The sequence below is a fragment of the Bufo gargarizans genome, chromosome 6 (assembly GCF_014858855.1).
Source record: "Bufo gargarizans isolate SCDJY-AF-19 chromosome 6, ASM1485885v1, whole genome shotgun sequence".
Lineage (NCBI taxonomy): Eukaryota > Metazoa > Chordata > Amphibia > Anura > Bufonidae > Bufo > Bufo gargarizans.
Window position 1 is genome coordinate 54163344 of NC_058085.1, and position 22853 is coordinate 54186196.

The following is a 22853-nucleotide window of genomic DNA, read 5'->3' on the forward strand; positions in this document are numbered from 1 at the left end:
ATTCCTGCCTCACTAGTTAGTTTTGTGTTTGTTACTCTGGATCTTTGATCTGTGACATTTCCTCTGATTACTGATTTTGCCTCTGACATGACCTCCTGGAATTAGACTCTGCTAGATTGTGACCTCCCCTTTGCTGTGTATTTGACTTAACTTTTGGATTCTGATCTGATCCTGCTTTTGCCTGTCTGGTTTTGACCTCTATCTGTCTGAATGCAATTCTCTTTGGGTTAAGGCCCTTCACTAAGTTGTGGGCCGTCATTTAGGGCAGATGGTCCTAGTAGGTAGGGACAGCGGTGCGGGTTGAGTAGAGAGCTGCACTGTTCCCTACCCTTCATGAGAGATACAATCTCAGACAATACTAATCAGGCAATGGGTCCCCATCTCCTTCAGTCTCCTGCCACCAGCATACCAGCTTGTCTCACACAGGCTTGCTGCTCTCCACGACACATGGTTACTCACACACCCTGCCTTGCTTCCTTCTTCCGTTATCTAATGTCTTCCTATTGGTCCCTCCCTACACTGCAACACCAAGTGGGGACACAATAATTGGGACAAACCCATATATATATAGAAAAGAACACAAAAACACAGTGAGGTGGGTAATGAAGGTTGTCATGTTATCCTTTGGACCAACTATGTAGCACTATAATACCACTTAGGTCTACAAGGCTATACCTTAGAGTCTTGTCAAACTGGACGCAATAATGAAGTGAATGTATCTACATCTTATCCTCACTTAAGGAATGTTTGGATCTCTCTATAACTGATTCACAGTTTGCCATGTAACAGTTGGCTAAATATATTACTCAAGATACGCCTCTCTTCTCACCTTACACAATGCAGCAAGACCCGAGGCAGGTTCCGGGTGGCCCATATTTGACTTGGTGGATCCAAGTAACAATGGTTCTCTTTCTGACTTGAAGAAAACGCTCACAATCCCATTCACTTCTTGGGGATCCCCAACCTGCAGAACACAAGATTGTGCAGCTATGAAATATGGAATAGCATTCTTAAGCTACGTTCACATCTTTGCTTTCCCTTTCCGCTATTGAGTACTGTCATGGGATCTCAATAGAGGAGGAAAACGCTTCTGTTTTGTCTCCATTCATTGTCAATGGGGACAAAACTGAACTGAATGAAACGGAAAGAACCACAATGCATTCCGTTCCGTTTGGTTGTGTGCCCATCGCGGACGGAAAAAACGATGCAAGCAGAGTTTTTCTGGGAGCAAGATGGACCTGTCATGACATTTTTTGTGTCCATTTTCTTGGACACAAAAGAAAACAGATCCGTCCACCATTGACTTACAATGGTTTTAGTGACTGATCCACCCTGGCTATTTTACAGATAATACAACTTGATCTGTTCATAACGGATACAGCCAGATGTATTATCATGACGGAAGTGTTTTTGCTAATCTATGACGGATCCAGCAATAACACAGATGTGAAAGTAGCCTTATGGTGTTACTTTACGGTCATCTTCTAGGGCGATGTACTTCAACAGTACAGGAATCCATCAAATCAGGCAACATCACATGTAAAGAAAATTGTAATTGGTTCAAAAAGTAACACAAACACACCAATATACAACCAAACCCCTGTCTTTATCTTCCTTTACAATTCATTGAATAGGACTGCAATATACACTGCCTGTCCCAAAAAAAGTCGCCATAAAAAAAAAGCATTTAGCTTTGATTACGGCATGCATTCGCTGTGGCATTGTTTCGATAAGCCTCTGCAATGTCATAAGATTTATTTCAAGCGTTGCATTAATTTTTTACCAATATTTTGCATTGATGATGGTAGAGTCTGACCGCTGTGCAAAGCCTTCTCCAGAACATCCCAAAGATTCTCAATGTGGTTAAGGTCTGGACTCTGTGGTGGCCAATCCATGTGTGAAAATGATGTCTCATGCTCCCTGAACCACTCTTTCACAATTTGAGCCCAATGAATCCTGGCATTGTCATCTTGGAATATGCCCGGGCCATCAGGGAAGAAAAAATCCATTGATGGAATAACCTGGTCATTCAGTATGTTCATGTAGTCACCTGATCTCATTCTTGGAGCACATACTGTTGCTGAACCTGCAGCAGCCCCAGATCATAGCACTGCCCCCACAGGCTTGTACAGTAGGCACCAGGCATGATGGGGGCATCACTTCATCTGCCTCTCTTCTTACCCTGATGCGCCCATTGCTCTGGAACAGGGTAAATCTGGACTCATCAGACCACATGACCTTCTTCCATTGCTCCAGAGTCCAATCTTTATGCTCCCTAGCAAATTGAAGCATTTTTTTCTGGTTTGCCTCACTGATTAGTGGTTTTCTTACGGATACACAGCTGTTCAGTCCCAATCCCTTGAGTTCCCTTTGCATTGTGTGTGTGGAAATGCTCTTACTTTCACTATTAAACATAGCCCTGAGTTCTACTGTTGTTTTTCTTCAATTTGATTTCACCAAATGCTTAAGTGATCGCCGATCAGGATCAGTCAGGATTTTTTCCCGCCACTTTTCTTCCTCGAATACGATGGGTCCCCACTATCCTTCCAGTTTTTAATAATGCGCTGTACAGTTCTTAACCCAATTTTAGTAGTTTCTGCAATCTCCTTAGATGTTTTCTCTGCTTGATGCATGCCAATGATTTGACCCTTCTCAAACAGACTAACATCTTTTCCAGGACCACGAGATGTGTCTTTCGACATGGTTGTTTAGGAAATGAGAAGCAACTCATTGCACCAGTTGGGGTTAAATAACTTGTTGCCAGCTAAAAGATAATCGCCCATGCAGTAATTATCCAATAGGAGCCTCATAACTATTTACTTAGTTAAATCCAGGTGGCAACTTTTTTTGGGGACAGGCAGTGTATATACGCAGCTTTAAGCAAGGAATCAAAAGAAATAATCAAAAAGTGGTTATTATCCATCCGATCCAGAAGAATTCAAATACCCACTGGGTTAACAGTGTGGGACCTTTATTTGTGGCTCACATCAGTTAGCGAGAGTAAAGAACTGCTACAAAGAGAGTCTCCTTCTCTGGAGGACCCACTAGAATGCATACCATGGACAACCCATAGATTTCAATGGATACGATGTAATACTTAAATTCTCCTGTGGTAGTGCTGCAGGGAAACTGGAAACTTGCTGCTAGACTCCACTGTATTTAATTTACTCATTTTGGGGGACCCTCCTGATCAAAGAGGATTATAAAGGGGATAAGGGGTTATATAGACTCAGTATTCAAAGGATGCAGAATTATAAGTTGTTGTTTTTTTACCATGTTTGTGAGTGTAATAATGATGGACATAGTGGATGGACAAAGTACTGGACATAGTGGAGTTTCCCTGAGTATTACAGCTTTTATGTGCTGATTAAAAGAGGTTTTCAGAGACTTTTATACTGTAGACAGATCCTCTGGATAGTTCATCAGTATCTGATCCGGGGCAGGAAGGGTCCGACAACCGGGACCCTGCAGATCAGCTGCTTGAGAAGGCAATGCACTGCAACCTTCTCGCAGCTCAACAAGCACAGCTTTGTACAATGCTTGGCATCTATCTAGGGTTGCCACCTTTCAAAAAATAACAGCCAAGTTAAGCCACACCCCATAGTGGGTGTGGTTGTGGGCGTAGCTTAACACAGGGTGTTAAGTCGCTATGCCATAATGTGGCTCCTAGTATTAATAATGCCCCCATTAGTGCCCCCCAGTAATATTAATGCCTCCATTATTGCCCCCCAGAATGGATAATGCCCCCCTATTAGTGCCCCCGGTAATAGTAATGCCCCCCATTAGTGCCTCCCAGAATTAACAATGCTCCCATTAGCGCCCCCCAGAATTAATAGTGACCCCATTAGTGCCCAGAATTAACAATGCTCCCATTAGCGCCCCCCAGAATTAATAGTGACCCCATTAGTGCCCCCAGTAATAGTAATGCCCCCATTAGTGCCCCCAGTAATAGTAATGCCTCCATTAGTACCCCCCAGAATTAATAATGCCCCCATTAGTGCCCCCAGTAATATTAATGCCCCAATAAGTGCCCCCCCATAATTAATAATGCCCCCATTAGTGCCCCCCATAATTAATAATGCCCCCCATTAGCACCCCCAGAATTAATAGTGCCCCCATTAGTGCCCCCCAATAATATTAATGCCCCACATCCAGGTAGCAGCGAGTCGCGGCACGATCAAATGGATGAGGTGAGTTCTATTTTCAATTTTTTTGGTTCTTAACACAAGTGGGGGAGGAGGTAGGAGTTAAAGGCTGTACTAATTCCTTTTAGGAAAATACTGGCAATTATTATTGCTGGTAGAAAAGAATTACCGGCACCAGCAGGGCCACTAAAATACCATCTTGGTCAGTGAGATACTGGCCGGGTGGCAACCCTATTGGTAACACAGCTCAACCCTATTCACTTTAATGGGGCTGAGTTGCGTTTAGGCCGTGTGACCAATGAACATCACATGGCCTAGGCAAAGCTGCGAGAAGCCAGTGGCGCTACTGCATGCACCGGTGCCTTCTCAAACAGCTGATCAGCAGGTGTCCAGGATGTTAAACCCCCACTGATCAGATACTGATGATAGGTCATCAGTTAAAATATCTCAGAAAACCCCTTTAAGCTGAACCTTAAGGGGTTGTTCACTTTTGATGGAAAGCCTAGTTACAGCTCCGTCAGTGATCAGCTGCAAACAGAAGCAAGTGTTCAATTCCCCTGCAGCACCACCACAGGAGAAATGAAGTATTACACCAATCTCACTGAAGTCAAAAGGCTGTGCAACGCAAGGGTCTGCCAGGTGCCCCATACCAAGAGATGTTCTTGGTAGCTGCTCTTGGTTGTGGCTAATGGATCAGACTCCTAAACAAGGGGAATTGCTCTGTTAACTCAGGTATCTGAAGATGGGTTTTCTATATCTAACAGTCCCTGTAAGGGCTTTCTGTATGCTAGACCTTCACTGCTCAATACCTTAGTGCCTGTACCATGGGCCTCCACGTATTCCACCTCATTGGCCTGGATTCCAGATTCCTGGTACAAAGCGTTTAGCAACTGCCGCTGCACTTCACCGGATGGGAAGGTCACTCCTGTTGGCAGAAGACAGAGGAGTCTTTAGAACATTGAATCTAAGCAGAGAAGACGGCTATGCAGAATACAAATGAGGTGGAGGCCATTGTCTCTCTGAGACCACTCAACTGTACAGTGAGGACATTGACGCCAATGAAACTATTCACCCACCCCCAGCCCTTTCCCTTCTGGTTTCCATTAATTAGACAAAATAGCCTTATTTTACAGGGTAAAAACTTAACTGAGAGCTGTCAATGATGTAAAGTACACTTCCAGCTGAGTCTAAAAAATGCTATTCACGCCACTACCCCATGGTGATGCTCAGCAGCTGAATCAGAACATGGTATATTTTGGGACCACAGCTTATCTGCATGGTAGTCTAAGTTTTAAAAGGGTTGTCCATCCCCATTTATTTTTTTCTTAGACCTTAGAATGCTATAAAATATCAAAACTCGCCTTACCGATTCCCTGCCGCTTACTGGGTTCCCCACCAGTCTTTGTACCGTGGCCTCCAATGATGACCTTTTGACGCAGACATGTGATTGGTTGCATTGGTGACTACAGTGGTGTCCGCTGCAGCCAGTGATTGATCACATGTCTGGGAAGCTATGGCGTGGGAGAGGAACAGGACTAGGTCTTTAGCATTCTAAGTTTTTGGTAAAAAATTTCAAGAGGCTGGACAACCACTTTAAAGAAAGCCTGAGGTGGTCTGAACACACTACATGTCTTATCAATAGCTCTTTTTTAACCCCCATACTTTACACTGCAGCTCAGATTTACTGCTGTTCATAAGCATAAGCTCAACAATCTTACCAGAAAGTCAGTCCATGTTCAAGGGAATGTGTTATCAGAAACTGACCTACTGTTCATGTTAAACAGATTTTTCTAGAATAGTTGGTGTTTTTTTTAATTATCCATGTCGCCATCATATAAAAAAATCATATATCTGAAATTAAGCAGTTTTCATACTGGCTTAATAACATGCTGAGATTTCCTGTTTTGTACAGATCACATTCCAGCAGTCATCTCATTATCATCACATGCAGGATTGCACTGACAGGTAACACCTCTTTATAGATAACACAGCATCCACCATTCACAATATGTGATATCACAGCTTATTTACTCCCTCTTGACCTCTGCACACCTACACCCTAACTCAGCTGTATCCATAAATGTTGAACCTTTTCACTATGGGAGCCTGGTCATATAACCTCAAATCTTACTCCTTGCTCTAATGTGTAAATAGGAACTCAGTCTCTCCACTTACTTCCTGTGAACTACACGAGGAAGACATCACCAATCAAATCCCTTCTGGTAGCTAACAGGCCCCTCCCCACACTCCACGTTCCTCTGTATATGCCTGTATTCTGTTGATGATATAATGTCTCCCCTTTCTAAAAGACCAGGAGGGCAGATATATAGTAAGTGCTTGTATACAGTAATTAGCTGCAGTTATATAAACCTCACACTGTGGGTCTGTACTATCTGTGGGTGCTGACTCTCCAGCGTAGTTCTATAAGATGTAGCGTCACACTAGTCTCCCTGACTGCATGGAAGACCTGACAGGAGCAGAAAGAGATGACAGGGCATAGAGGGCAGATAGGCTCAAGCTGTATCACATAGGAGAACATGGAGACCCTGCAGTGTGAGGGGACAGCAGTTCTGATCTATCGCAAGCAAAATAAATATATTCCTTTATACAAGTGGAGCTGGATTCCTTCAAATCCTTTTGCATGGAAGATAGACTATACTGGACTGTAGTATTCAGGGTAAATTGCTGTGTTGGCACTTTGTGATAAATAATTAGGTTTTGGGTTGCAGTTTAGGCACTCGGTCTCTAAAAGGTTCACCATCTCTTATCTAGGCCAAGAAAAAAAATCTTGGAGTGTTTCATTAACATGGGTTAGCAACCTTGGGCACTCCAGCTGCTGGGAAACTACAACTCCCAGGATGCACACTTGCTTGGTTGCTGTTGTATCTCCCATAGAACCGAATAGAGCATGCTGGGAGTTGTAGTTGCAGAACAGCTGGAGTGCCGGAGAATCCAGACTGCTGGCTGCCCTGAAAGCTCAGAAGACGACGCTGTCCACACCTTGCTCTTTATAGCCATCAGTATTACTCCCAGCATTCACAATGGTCGCATACACTCGCTTGGCCAGAGACTTCTTAGTGACCAGGACAGCGCAAGCTGCTTCAGAGCGACAATATCCATTTCCTAAAGTGGGGACATGAAACGAGCATGAATGAGTCAGCAGAAACATCAAGCAGGCGGCTAATCCCACAATGCAGTCATCTACTTGTTCCAACCTGAACTTCTGAAATGGGAAATTAGAGCAAGGACTGGAAGATCCATCGTGGACATGCCCAGTCGCTCCTTGCCGTAAATACATTACTTAACCTAAAATCGTTCAATTATCCACGTGGAGATGCCATTATTTTGTGGGCTCCTATTATATAAGAAGGCCTCCATTGTATAGATCAGATATGGGTTATATCTAGGTGTGACTTCCCATATACAACGTAGATATAGGAATGAAAATGTGAAAGAATGGCATTCAAGGGGGTATGGGGTCCTATAAGGGAGAGGGGGTCCAACCCATTTCTACTGGGAGGAAAGAACCTACGGAGGAGTCCCCTCTGAATGGGCTGGAAAAGTCATGGAAAGGACTTGGAAGGGTGCATTGATGCCCCTCTGACCTGGAAGGCAAAACCTCGCACCATAATGAGGGGCCCATATTTGATATGGGGAAGATGTGAAATGGCTGATAACAGAGAACAATAGCGTGTGCTGAACTACACAGATGTAGATATGTTAGACTCTATGGGGGTTCTCTGGATCCCAAATATTGATGACCGATCCTCATGACAGGTCATCAACATTAGAGGTCTGACAACCAGCACTCCCACCAATCAGCAGTGTCAGGCTGCCACCGCACCGGACATTACTCGGTGCCTAATGCTGGAGGAACACAGCGCCGTCCACTATGTAGTGGCCGTCCTGGGGTACTGCAGCTCAGCTCCCATTCAAATAAACTGGAGCTGAGCTTCAGTATGCTGGCGCTGAAAACTACAGTGCATGGAGCGTTCTGCTTCCGCTCTGTCCACTGTTTGCTTCTGCGTTAGCCAGTAACAGCCGATCAGTGGGGGATGCCAGGTGTCGGACCCCCCCCCCCCCCCCACCGATCTAATACTAATGACCTATCCTGAGGATAGGTCATCAATATCTGTGGCCGAAAAACCCCTTCAAAGAGGACCCACCATCTCTCCTGACAAGTCTAAATCAGTAAGTACTTGCATCCTTCATGAAATCAATCCAGGGACTCTCTTCTTGGCACTATGTTGTGCTGTTCCTCTGTTATTCCTCCTAGACAAGTATGATTAATTTGACATCTGATTATTACTAGTTTGGAGGCGCGTCCCTACACAGTCCAATCAGTGCTGACGTTACCAGATTGGGTAAGGCAGGAATGGTTATGTCCAGATGTCAATTTAACCCTATTCGGGAGGGATAATAGAGGAATGGCAAAGAACAGGGTTATGAGAAGAGAGGCCGCAGAATGGTTATTACATTACTATTTAAACAATCAATATTGTATATGGTACAACAGCGAGTATTGCAGGTATTATATTCACCACTTACCTGAGGCATCAAACGACTTGCATGCTCCATCCGGGCTCAGCATGCCCAGTTTCATGAACTGTACTGATGTGTTGGGTTTGAGCAGCAAATTGACTCCCCCTATGATTGCAGAGTCGCACTGTCCATGGTAGATTGCCTTGTATGCGTTTTCTAAGGCCAATAAGCTGGAAGAGCACGCGGTGTCTATAGCCACACTGGGCCCTAAAATGTCAAATATATGTGTGAAAAATATGCAAAAACCATAACAAACTCCCTCACAAGATATTGTTGAGCCCCACCTTTAAAGTCAAAGAAGTATGATATACGGTTGGCAAACATGGCACGTTGGCATCCAGTCATGCTGTATCCAAGCAATTCTTCTGGATCTCGACTTAAGGCCTCTGCGGCTTCTGACCCACTAACACCTACCCAGACACCTGTGTTTGTGCCGCGTAGATCTGAGGGGTTAATACCTGAGTGGAAAGAAATAAGGATATGACAATTCTGCAAGTATCACGTTAAAGGGAAGCTGTCAGCACACAGCTCGCTATGAAACCATGTTACATGCCAGATACGCGCTTGTCAATACATTCTAATGGTGTTGGTCCTATTTCCATTGCCCCATTATGGAGAAATTAGGTTTTTATTTAATGCTAATTAGGTCCCGGGTGCAATCAAGGTGGTGGTGTTGCAGCTCACTGCACCCGAGGCTCCACTCCTTTTCCTTCCCGGCCACGCACCCAACACTTTTGTCTGACAGGGCCGGGAAGTGAAGACGTAATCACTCCTGGCCCTGAAGTCTCTCGAAGTCTTGCGATTGTTCGGCCTGAGCCGACCAGTAAAGCCAACTTCGGGAGGGCCAGGCGTGCGCATGTCTTCAGGGACTGACCCCGTCTGTCAATGTGGTGGGGCCGCAGCTGGGAAGGAGAAGGAGAGGAGCCTCGGATATCAGAATTACAATGGCGCCGCCCTCATTGCACCCAGAGGCTAATTAGCATAGAATGTTTAAAATTTCTCCACAATGGGGCAACCGACGGAAATAGGATCAACACCATTAGCAGGGGTGCACCACCAATGAGGCCAGGTGAGGCAATCGCCTCAGGTAGCACCAGGTAGGGGCGAGAGGGTGGCAGCGGAAGGGCCATGGGCAATGAGGGCTTTCATTGTGGCAAAGAGGTTAGGTTAAGAAATTGGCATTGGGGGGGGGGGGATCGCCGTTTCAGTTTTCGCCCCAGGCAGCAGAAAGGCTAGGTTCACCCCTGACCATTAGAATGCACTGACAAGCCCGCACCTGGCATGTAAGATGGTTTCATGGTTGAAAAAGAGAAATCAATAAACCCATTGAAAAGTGACTTGAAACCAAGATCTCACCTCCATCTACGATGGCTTCATAGGCAACTTCCAAAAGTAAACGTAACTGTGGGTCCATGGTTTGAGCCTGCTTGGGGTGAACTCCGAAAAATGATGCATCAAATTTGTTGATTTCTTTGAGTTTTCCATTTCTGGTTGGTAATCCATATAGACCTGGAAAATGAGTATAAAATCATAAAGTAATATTAGTCTTCAGCTATCACAAGAAGGACAAAAGTCAAGTGGCTACCTCCACAGATCCCACATCACATATACAATGCGTTACCTGGCTTCCACCTTCTGTCATCATCTGTCACCATATCCACTCCTCCTATAAGGTTTTCCCAGAATTCCTGCAGATTGTCTGATTCCGGGAGCCGACCCGCTATTCCAGCTATCACAATGTCCTCCATATTTATTCTGTGGACAAGAGAAACATTTAGAGATTTAGAATAACACATTTCTGTTTCAGATCTCTTCAAAGTAAAAACCAAGAAGACCAAAAGAGTATCTCTGGGTTACTCTCCACCTCTCAGGCCCTGGAGAGTTCCTTTAATATTACTATTGGCCTAAGAGCTAGCAATTTAGGCCGATCTATAGCATTGATGTGCATTTCTACCTGGTTTTAATAAAATATTACTTCCTGGCTCTGCAGTAAAGTAGTTTCAATAAAACACCTGAGAAGATATTACTACTTTTTAAAAACGAACATCTCCTTACATATAAAACAAAACATCATATGCCCCACAACAGGATCAGGATCACCCCATTATCAGGACTATCACATTATCAGAACTACCACAGGACCACCACATTATCAGAACTACCACAGGACCACCACATTATCAGGACTACCACAGGACCACCACAGGATAGGACTAACAAAGGATTAAGACCACCACAGGACTAGGACAACTAAAAAATCAGGACTGTTAGAGGACCAGAGCCACCACATGACCACCACAGGATCAGGACTACCACAGGATAAGGACCACCACAGGACCAGAAACACCACATTTTCAAGACTACCACAGGACCACCACATGATAAGGACTACCATAGGATCAAGACCACCATAGTAATAGGACACTACAAAAAAGGACTAGAGGACCAAAGCCACCACATGACCACCACCAGGACCACCACAGGACTAGGACTGCTAATGGACCAGGACCACCAGAGGACCATTACAGGATCAGGGCTATGATAGGACCACCATATTCTTTGGTGGGCCAAGTCTCAGCTATATTAATGTGGTCTATGAGGTTTAGAAACAGATAAGCCCTTGCTGAAGGGGTTCCACTGACCCTTAGTCCGAGACACCCTGTTCCACACTTCACATTTCTGCTTAGACTAATGTTATAATATAATCTGGTTCAGCACTTCATCCTACTCAGTTCCTTTCCCTTCAATGTCCTTGATTTTTTCTAATCATGGCTGACTCATAGCACTGGTGCCTTTATCCCCTGTAATAGGCTCAGAGACAGGCAGGAAACAACAGAAACTGGTTTAATCACCTGTCATGTAAAAGTCATCATGCTCTCTGCCCAAGCACATCCCAGTACGACAACTCCGAGCTCTCTACACAGTGAGACCCTTTGATCGTGCTACAGGGATAGCATGGACTTTAAAGGGGTCATTTAACATATTTAAAACTCTGCCCAGTGCCCCTAAATATGATAAAAGACTGGATACCCACCACGTAATCCCCAGCTGCACCTCCAGTCTGTGTTTGCCGGCTGCATTGGTGATATAGCAGTACACAGCATGTGACCCCTGCAGCCAATTACTGGCGAGTGCAGTCTGAGACCAGTGATTGACTGCAGTGGTCATGTGCCGTATACGGCTACATCAGCCTACAAACAGTGACTGGAGGTAAGGACAGGATCGGCGGCTCTGGATACGGCAGGGAACTGACTGGTGAGTACCCGATCTTTTATTATTTTTACATTTAGGGGAAATATGCAGATTTTGACAACTCCTGTAAAGATGTCTGTCACCTCCAAAATCCGCTTCAAAGCATACCGACATGTAGGGTGGAGGCCCCATACCTTCTTGTGAACATCTGGTCCTCCAATCCTAAGAAATGCTTAATTTAATTTTTATGCAAATAAGGATTTATTTGCGCCAAGGGCGAGGCCACTCTTGGCGTCCCCCAGCTCTGAAATCTCAAGGACTGCCAATCTAACAAGACAGGGAGGCACTGGGCGGCATTAACGGTGGAGCAATGCTGCACCAAATGGAACACCCCCGGCCATGGTGCACCAAAAACCTTATTTGCATAAAAACAACAAGGAGCACTTCCCAGTATTAGAGGATCCGATTTTCACAAGAAAGGTATGGCTATGTTTTGGGACGACTACCCCACATAGCGGTATGCTTACTTTGAAACCGATTGTGAAGGTGACGGACTATTTATCTAACAGCATTAGGGTCATATCACAGCCTGTTGGGCCTTTGAAAAAACGTGACCACTTCCTACCACATACTGCCACAAAAGCACTTAATTAATATTCCAATATAGTGCCTACATAATAATGTCATACATGAACACATAACAGTACAATGTAGTGCCCAGCTAATGTCACGAACGTACAGTACAAAAATAATACCATGGTTGGTGTCATAATTCAATCTTATCCCTTGAATTAATATTGCCCCTCCCCCCCTTGTGCTGGTATTCACCCTTTAATCCCTATAATACAGGGATCTGTATGTCACAGCAGGGACGCCACCAGGCCGCTACCTCCTGGTGTAGTCTCTGTGTAGTTGACAGCTGAGCCTTGGGGGCTGAGAAGTCAGGCAAAATCATAGACAGGGACAGGCCAAGGTGCGGGGCTGGCAGACTGCATGTTATATGGGAAGTGGCGCAAGGTCAGGGCAGGTGGTGTAGGTTAAATAGGGAAGACATGAACAGCTCAGGGCAGGCGGTGGAGGGTCTGGATACAGTAACCGGGCAAAGAGTCAGTACACAGGCAGACAACAGAATACAGCATACCTTTGCAGAAATTTAGCAAACTAAGGAACCTATTGCTCAGGCTACTTCCCACAGGGAAGGTGCATGAATCACCAGCCATTGGCAGGTGAAGATGAAGGTGTGCACGATAGCCATTTAAGAACCAGAGGCAGGGTGTGAGCCCAACGCACAGAGGAGGGGAGCCCTTGCCGGCAAGCAGGCTGCAGTCTGCATTGAGGGACCGAACAGAGCCGGCAGCCAGACCCACTGAGGAAACACAGACTGGATAAGTTGGTTTCCTAAGAGATAAGCAGCACCAGAGGTGTGTACATCTCAACCTGCTCTATTAATAGGTCATCAATAACGTGTTTCAAGGCAACTTGGACCCTTCTTCAGATCCATCAGACTATGCAGCACAATACAGAAGTACACGATATATAGGAGAGATTACGCCAAATACAAAAAGTTGGTGGAATTTGACGCCATTCCACCTAATCATTGTGGACTATTTTATTGTGCTTCATACTCTGATTGGAAGAAGTGGTGCCCTAAAACGTGTACTTGGAGCCTTCAGCACAATCCTTAAAAATACATCAGCTACTGTCTCACTGCTATCAGCCATACAGCGGCAAAAATACAGGTCGGCCAAAACTTGACATGTGTTTTTTATGGAACCAGAAGGCAAAAATCTTCACATGTGAAAAACTTCACATGTGGAAAAATACACCATCAGTGCTTTGATCCTCTGCATTTTTTACATGGATTTTGGTGTGGAGGACCCATCAAAAACTGTGTGAATATGTCCTAAGTATGACTATGTCCTAAGGCTGTGAGCAGCTGGATTATTGCAGTTTAGGGAGTTCTGCTCACACGTGCTGGGACCTATGCTTAAAATGAAGGCCCTGCTGTCCCCCATCTGAGAATACTAAAAGGGTACACCAGTAGAGAACTTGTCTCTGGTCCTACAATAGCTTATATGGTAGGACATATTAATATTAAATAATATAATTTTGTCACCTGTGGTATTACTGCATCTATTTGAATAGGAACAGAGTTAGCGCGGAGGAGCAAACACTGACTACTGTGGAGTCGGGTGGAGCAAGACATTTGGTCCTTACAGTCTCCTGATGGTAAAGATATCCACAATAATGTTTCAAGATCCAATAGCAATGGCAGCAGCATAAAAACTAAAGCAAAAAAAGTGTCCAGAGAGATGTCAATGCAGCAGACAAGCTAAGACCCCATATAGCCTTCTCAAGACTCCAGGAAGCTCCTGAGACATGTAAATGCTCTGACCTGCAGGTCCCACCAGATCTCCACCAAAGGATGCAATGTATCTTCAGGGCAAGAGTTTCCAATGGATTTAGAAAAATCTCTAGGAAACTGGATTCTCCATGATCAAGTACTCTGTACACTTTAGGGCTCATGCACACGAACGTTGTTCCCATTAACTTCAATGGGGCCACAAAAGATGCGGACAGCACTCCGTGTGCCGTCCATATCCATTGCTCCATTCCATTAGTCCTTATACTTATGCTTTCTGTGGCAATTTGAACTGTAAAATGCATGGGAAAGTCCCGGAAGGGGGGTATATCTCTCCCAGGTTCCTCAACTGACTGAGGTGCGTGAAATCCAGAATGACGCTGGCTTCAGTAAATATAGTTGCTGGAGCTATTTTCTTTATTTATTCCGGGCTGGATTTTACTTGGATTGGGATGGTAGGTTTTGGCAGTGGGACCTCCCAATTCACCCCCCCCCACACCCCCCGTTATGCCGTGTGCCACAATAAAGCACAGTTTTGCCCCAAAGGCCCCTTTCACATGAGCAAATTTTCAGCGTGGGTGCAATGCGTGAGGTGAACGCATTGCACCAACACTGAATCTGGACCAATTCATTTCTATGGGGTTGTGCACATGAGCGGTGATTTTCACGCATCACTCGTGCGTTGCGTGAAAATCGCAGCATGCGCTATAGAAGTGAATGGGGCTGCGTGAAAATCGCAAGCATCCGCAAGCAAGTGCGGATGCGGTGCGATTTTCACACATGGTTGCTAGGAGACGATCGGGATGGAGACCCGATCATTATTATTTTCCCTTATAACATGGTCATAAGGGAAAATAATAGCATTCTTAATACAGAATGCTTAGTAAAATAGGGCTGAAGGGGTTAAAAAAATAAAAATTAATTATTTAACTCACCTTAATCCACTTGTTCGTGCAGCCCGGCATCTCTTCTTTCTTCTTCTTTGAGGAAAAGGGCCTGTGGTGACGTCACTGAGCTCATCACATGGTCCGTCACACGGTCCATCACCATGGTGATGGATCATGTAATGGACCATGTGATGAGCGCAGTGATGTCATCAAAGGTCATTTACCCAGGTCCTGAAGAAAGAAGAGAGGCCGGGCTGCGCGAACAAGTGGATTAAGTTGAGTTAAAAAAAAAAAATTACATTTCACCCCTCCATCACATTTTACTTAGCATTCTGTATTAAGAATGCTATTATTTTAAAATAATAAAATCTACTCAACACCTAACCCAAACCCGAACTTCTGTGAACATGGCGATTTTTCTCACGCACGTGCAAAACGCATTAAAATGCTTTGCACTGAAAAATCGTGCATTTTCCCGCGACGCACCCGCATCTTATCCGGCCCAAATCCATGACGCCTGTGTGAAAGAGGCCTAAGTAAAAAAGAGCTACCCCTTACATTTCTTTGAAATCATGCCTTTGGTCATTGAATTTGAGAGGATATAAGGTGTTAAAAAACTAGAACCATACAAGCTGCTGCCCACCCACAGAATGGAAAAAAAAGAAGTCCTCTATGTGAGTAAAATAAAAGAGAAAGAAAACCAAAAATTACACCGGAGAGCGCCTTTTTCTTTTTGCACTGATACGGTTAAAATGATGGCATGCAGATATTTGCATTTTTTTATTTCTGGGGTAAACCCTTTATAAAAGAGAACATCCAAGTGACGGTCCCTTTTCTGGGAACTACTGTTGTAATGTAACCAGGACTTGGAGGGGTCTCAGAGGTCTGGAGAGACATCTATGATAGATTTCAATTAAGGCAGCGGTCAGGATCTTTAAATGGATCTTCGCCAATCATGCTTTCACATGACGCACCTATCAACCGAACGGGAAGCATTTGATCCCCATCCAGTGAGGCTGTACTGGACACAGTAAGGGGGAGCCGACATGAGGGGTTTTGGTGGGAGGGGGCCGGTAGTGATAGAGTTAAGTGGAGGTAGGAAGTGCGGTGGGTGGAGTTAAAGGGGGTGGTCTAGGAAGGTTATATTAAGGGGAGTGGTGGCGGAGCCATTTTAGATTTAAAAATTGGTGGTGACGGAGCGAACTCCCTCCCTTGGGGAATGCTTTGGGGGGTAGGTGGTGTGTTTGGCTGGGGGCAAGGGTTTTTATGTGTTGTGTGTGTGTGTTATGTCGCGGCAGTCTAGGCGGTGGGAGGTCCTCGAAGTTGGTGGTAAGGATGCTTCAGGTGAATGGGAGGGCCTCAATGGTGGGGCTGGACTCCCATGGTTGGACAGTTGGCTCGGATGAAAGGCGTCCGGCAGGTGGTCTCCGAGCTGGTGCTTTACGGCTGGAGGCAAGTCGGATGTGCCAGTTTTTGGGGACTTGTGTTTTAAACGAATTTGGGGCTTCAAGGACCTCCCTCGTCATGGGTATAAAATTGTAATGTTATTTATGGTTATTGTATTTATGTGTTTTATTTGGGGAATTAGGGTTAAATGGGTGGTCAAAGCAGCGAAACGGGGGCCCCCGAGTATATAGCCAATAACCTACTCATGCCTCATGAGGCAGAGAATGAGCAGAAACGATGGTTGAGCATGGGAGCTAACTGAGCAAGCGTGTTCGTCTGTTTCTGTGGCTTCCATAAGAGAGAATGAATGGAGTCACGTACCTGCTCGGCCACTTCTCCACTCATTCTCCGCCTTGATGCAGTGTCCATGTGGAGGTGGGACACAGAGGAGGGACCCACGTCCTGTGAATATGCTATAAATGTCTAAGATAGGAATACTCCTGTAAGGTGGACATGGATGATCAGATTTGCCTCCAATCCAAGCAGTCTGCTATCGGACACTGGTCGGTAAGGGGGCACACATGGACAGATATTAAAGGGGTTTTCGAGATTTTATTACTGATGACCTATGCTCTGAATAGGTCATCATATCTGAGCGTGGGCGTCCGATACCAAGGACCCTCTGCCGATCAACTGTTCGAGAAGGCAGCTGCGCTCCTGTGAAGACCACGGCCTTTTTTCTGCTTTCCCTAGGCTGAGTGATAACACATTCATCAGTCACGTGGCCTAGGCACAGAAGTGTGATACCAAGCACAGCCACTATCCAATGCATGGCGCTGTGCGTGGTGCGTAGAAAGAGGGCCGCAGCCCCTGCCGATCAGCTTTTTGAGAAGGCACCAGCCCCGACCTTCTCTCTGCTCACCAAGCACAGTGCCATCCATTGGATAGTGGCTGTGCTTGGTATTGCAGCTCAGACCCATTCACTTCTATGGAGCTGAGCTGCATCTAGGCTATGTGACCGATGAAGACCTAGGCCAAACTGTGAGAAGGCCACGACGCTACTATATCTCAAACAGCTGATCGGCGGGGGTCCTGGGTGTCGGACCCCCACCAATCAGATACTGATGACCTATCTCCTGTTATTTCTACATATTTTTGTGCTTTCTTGTTCTTATAGTTGATTAAATACGTTGGGGGGGGGGGGGGGAGATTTATTGAGTCTTTTACGCCTTAAAAGTGGCAAATAATGGCCAATGTTAAATTTGCGACATTGAGTTTTTCACCACTTTTCTATAGTGATGAGAAATGGGTGGGGCTTAATGGGAGGGGCGGAGATTTACTATCATTTATACCAGAATCTGGCATAAGTTATCGCTCATGTCTATGCAGGCCCTTAGCTGACGGAGACTGGCTTCTGGCACATGGAGTGCCATAGATACACCTCATAGGCAATCAGTGCCCTCATCACGTGGGCTCCGTCTGCGTCATGGCTTCCTGTGGGAAAACTGACTGGCTGAAGTACAGCAGAGTACAGTATTAATAGTGCGTCTGTATGCAGAGTACACTACAGGACAGCAGTGCCACTGCCGGGCATTACAGTGTGAGTCATACTGTATCAGCTGTCCGTGCCAATACCCTTTTCCCTCCATTAGTGTCAATGCCCTAAATTACAGTGCCAGCCAATGCCCTACATTACAGTGCCAGCTAATGCCTTATGTTACAGTGCCAGCCAATGCCCTACATTACAGTGTCAGCCACAATACCTTCTAACAGTGCCAGCCAATGCCCTACAATACAGTGTGAGCCATACTGCCCCCTAACAGTGCCAGCCAATGCCCTGCATTACAGAGTCAGCCACAATCCCTCCTAACAGTGCCAGCTAATGCCTACATTACAGTGTCAGCCATACTGCCCCCTAACAGTGCCAGATAATGACCTACATTACAGTGTCAGCCACAATCCCTCCTAACAGTGCCAGCCAATTCTCTGTATTACAGTGTCAACCATAATGCCCCCCTAACAGTGCTGGAGAAATACTGTGTCAGTCGCAATGCCTCCTACAGTGCCAGCTAATGCCTACATTACAGTGTCAGCCATACTGCCCCCTAACAGTGCCAGATAATAACCCACATTACAGTGTCAGTCGCAATGCCTCCTAACAGTGCCAGCTAATGCCTACATTACAGTGTCAGTCGCAATGCCTTCTACAGTGCCAGCTAATGCCTACATTACAGTGTCAGCCACAATGCCTCCCTAACAATGCCAGCCAATGCCCTACATTACAGTGCCAGACAATTCTCGGTATTATAGTGTCAGCCATAATGCCCCCCAACAGTGCTGGAGAAATACCTTGCATTACAGTGTCAGCCATAATACCCCCAACAGTGGCAGCCAATGTTCTGTATTACAGTGCCAGCCAGTGCCCTACATTATGCCCAGTCAATGCCCTATATTACAGTTCCATACAGTGTCCCCTAACAGTCCCAGACAATGCCCTGTATTAGTGTCAACCATAATACCCCCAACAGTGCCTGCCAATTCTGTGTATTACAGTGCCAGCCAGTGTCCTACATTACACTGCAAAAGTGCAAGCCAATGCCCTACATGACAGTGCCAGCCAATGTCCTACATTACACCCGAACAGGGCCAACCAATGCTCTACATTACAGTGCCAGCCAATTCTCTGTACTAGAGGAACCAGCCAATGCCCGACACTACACCACAACAATGCCAGCCAATTCACTGTATTACAGTGCCAACCAATGCCCTACATTACAGTGCCAACCAATTCTCCGTATTACATTGCCAACCAATGCCCTACATTACAGTGCCAGCCAATTCTCTGTATTACAATGCCAACCAATGTCCTACATTACAGTGCCAGCCAGTGCCTTACATTATAGTGCTAACCAATGTCCTACATTACAGTGCCAGCCAATGCCTTACCTTACACCCAACCAGTGCCAGCCTATGTCCTACATTACAGTGTCTTTGGACACACTTTTAAGCAGCAGTACCAATGGCCAAGAAAAGACACTGAAGATGCCCCATCCTTGTAGAACATGATGAACCAGTTTCCAGTTGCTCCGGTAGCTGACCCATGTGGTAGATTCTATAATCCACAGCCGTCTTATCATAAAGTAATATTACATCAAGCAGAAACATTAAGGCCCCCCTCCACCTGAGGAAGGCAGGGGCACTAAATCTGGATTCCAAGCATCTTCCACCATATGTCATTGTGAGAAGATAAACCTGGATCCCTCACAATTCCCAGAATGGAGGCCATGTGGCACGTGTTGATGCTCCTGCACCTCTTTTGATTGAAACATCTTCTATCACAAGAGCAACAAGGTACCACAAAGGACCATGTGAGAGCTGTGGTGGAGGCTCCAGCAGACTTCCACCAGTACCACGGGTTCAGGGCCAAATTATGGGGTGGCTCAGCTGTTTGTGGGTTCAAATCTAACCATGGAGAACATCTGTAAGGAGTGTGTACGTTCTCCACATGTCTGCACGGATTTCCCAACCTGCTAGGCTTATTGGCTCCCTAAGAAATTAGACCAAGGGAGCATGTGTGTTTTTGACAAAAGGAATTTAGATTGTAAGCTCCATGGGGACAGAGCCTTACTGTGAATGATAGCAATCTCTGTACAGCACTACATCGCTATATAAACAATAGGACGGACTACTACCATGACAACAGGTTCTGCGAAGCTCAGTGACAATATCATGGCCCCCAATGGTGTCTCCTGATATGTGAGGAACATATCTAGGGCAGGAATGACTGCTATATGGGTCACCGGCAGCTTTCTAGAAAACAATTTAACCAAGAACCAGCTGGACAGGTGGAAACACTCTACCCATAGAGATGAAAATGAATTTGAGTATTTTTCAGAAATAATATCTCATTCCTTCCCTGACATCCATGGATTGTACAAAACATCTCGCCATCAGGCGGGTAATGCAGAAGGGGAGGGGGTGAATGTCTCCCTCCGATACCAACACAAAGCCGTGTTGAATTAGCAAAGGGGCCCTTCTCCCCATGGCTAGGACCTGGTTCACTCTTAGCTGTGAATTAGAACGAGACTCGGAGGAGCGCGCGACGTTCAGGCAGCTTCTGTAAGAGAAGGCATTTTGTGCCTAAGGAGCTGAGCACCATCTTAACACATGCAGGCTTCTAGATGTCAGCTAGGAAAATGCCTCCTTTGTGAAGCTACCGGCCATGATGCGAGGCAGGATTCAGATGGGACTAGTCGTGCCCTACAAATCCTTGATTTGATCAAGGAGATAAAGCAATTCCCTTACTGGATCAGGAAGGGATTGTATAAATTTATAGATAAAATTATCTTAAAAGTGGATTCCAATAATAACCTTCATGAGATCTGGACATCAGTGGGTTTGCCCACGTATAATTAAATGTTCTTATTAGAAATCTCCTTCAATGAGAGCAGCATGGAGGAGAAGAACCATCACGCCCGTGTTCATTCTTCATCCGTGAAAAAAAAAAAAAAGAACGGTTCATGTTTCATCAGTGACGATGTTTGGGTTTCAACCATTTCCGGTCAGTTTTCTTTACCTCTACGTGTCATCTGTTTTCACGGAAGGTGGCCCATCCTTCTTCCACAGAATCTCCTAGCAATGTTCCATGAGCTGGAAAATGGACCAAAGTACTGCACGCCTCTGTTCTTTTCCTCAGAACCACGGTCCGTGGAAAACAACATGTGAACACCTATGCAATTCAATGGATCCGTGTGGAGGACATGGACAGAACACGTCTGTGATTCACTGACGTGTGAATGAAGCCTTTGTAGGAGAGAATGAACACGTCTGACACACCTACACTAAATTTAGAGAAGAATATACTCATTCACCTGTGACCATGGCTGATATGGTGGAACTTATGAAGATCAGGTTCCTGGGTCACCATAAATACATGGACCAGTGTGTCCACCTGGCCTAAAGCATTAAAGAAGACTGTACATTTTCGAGGACCCCTTCCTTCCTTCCTTCCCTCATATTCATTCATTCATTCACAAATGATAATACATTTAGTCAGGACTAGGCCCGATGTTCTTAGATATTTTCTGGTGGTGTCTAACTTTTTTTGGGGGGGGGGGGGTTTCTCTCTATGGACGCTCATATAATCCGGCTACCCAAAATTTAGTCGGGCTCCTAAACTCTACAATAATTGTTGCAGGAACAATAGGCTTCTTTGGAGGCCCCGTTAGGCTGCCTTAAAGGGGCTTTCCACCTTTTTATCCTCACAATAGGTCGTCAGTATCTGATCGGTGGGGGATCTCGGCTGTTTGAGAAGGCCATGGCGCTCCTGTGAGCTCGCCAAGCATAGCGCAGTCCACTGTATAGTGGCTGTGCTCGGTATCGCAGCTTAGCCCCATTCACTTGAAGGGGATTGAGCTGTGCCTAGGCCATGTGACCGATGAACGTGACGTCACCGGCCTAGGGTCAGCTGCGAGAAGGACTCCTCAAACAGCTGACTGGTAAAACCACCAACGATCAGATACTGATGATCTATCCAGAGGAAAACCCCTTTTAAAAACAGCTCAGAGACGCCCCCTATCACAGTCAATGGGATCCGTCGGAGGCCCTTCATGTCTGATCCTTGATCCTGGACTTCTGATATAGGAGGAGAACACCGGAAATAACAATGTAGATGTGAACGTGGCCGTGGGTAAAAGTTTCTTCAGGACCAATTCTCCAGGTAGTCTTTGAATTTGCCATTTAAGGGGAGATTCCACCTTTGCTGATCACTTGAGATTTCAGAGGACAACATCAGAGGAAGACTGTGAGCTGATACCCTCATAGAAGGCGTAGTGATGCCACTACAGCGCCAACATCCCTACAGCATCTGAAGGGGATTGTCATTACACTGGTAAACCTACGCTAATGCATAAAAAGCAATTCCCTAATGTCCTGATATTATCTCAGGGCTCAATATCTGCCCTAGAAAACCTAATTAAAAAATGTACAAAATAAATAAAAACTATAAAATAAAAACATGTCAACACAGAATTTTAACATACTAACTCCTGGCTCCAAAATCATCAGCCGAAATGATTCTATAGGCAACCAGTACGGTGGACGCCAGCAGGGAGGCAAAATGGTGCCTGCTGGTACCAGTGGGACAGGATCCCTGGATCTCAGCAGGCACTGCCCTCATCTTATAGCCCACAGCCAGACCTATGAATGAAAGGCGGACATGTAGCTGCCAGGTGGGGGCCCTCTTGCCCTATGGATACACCATGACCCTGGTATGTGCATCAATGTAACATTTCATGATGATTTAGCAAAATAAGATAATACAAAAGGCTAAATAGAATA

At 45.5% G+C, this 22853-nt stretch overlaps 1 protein-coding gene across 1 annotated transcript in view; it reads right to left on the minus strand.

Moving 5' to 3' along the window:
* The window catches only part of FASN (fatty acid synthase), a 75120-nt gene that overhangs the window by 51975 nt on the left and 292 nt on the right, over positions 1–22853 (minus strand). The window contains exons 2-8 of the mRNA XM_044297363.1: positions 10309–10442; positions 10044–10196; positions 8972–9145; positions 8694–8894; positions 7146–7268; positions 4955–5070; positions 830–964 (exon numbers count right to left, since the gene is read on the minus strand). Of these exons, the coding sequence (XP_044153298.1) occupies positions 830–964; positions 4955–5070; positions 7146–7268; positions 8694–8894; positions 8972–9145; positions 10044–10196; positions 10309–10435 (1029 nt within the window). The 5' untranslated portion in view covers positions 10436–10442. The remainder of the gene's footprint in view (positions 1–829; positions 965–4954; positions 5071–7145; positions 7269–8693; positions 8895–8971; positions 9146–10043; positions 10197–10308; positions 10443–22853) is intronic.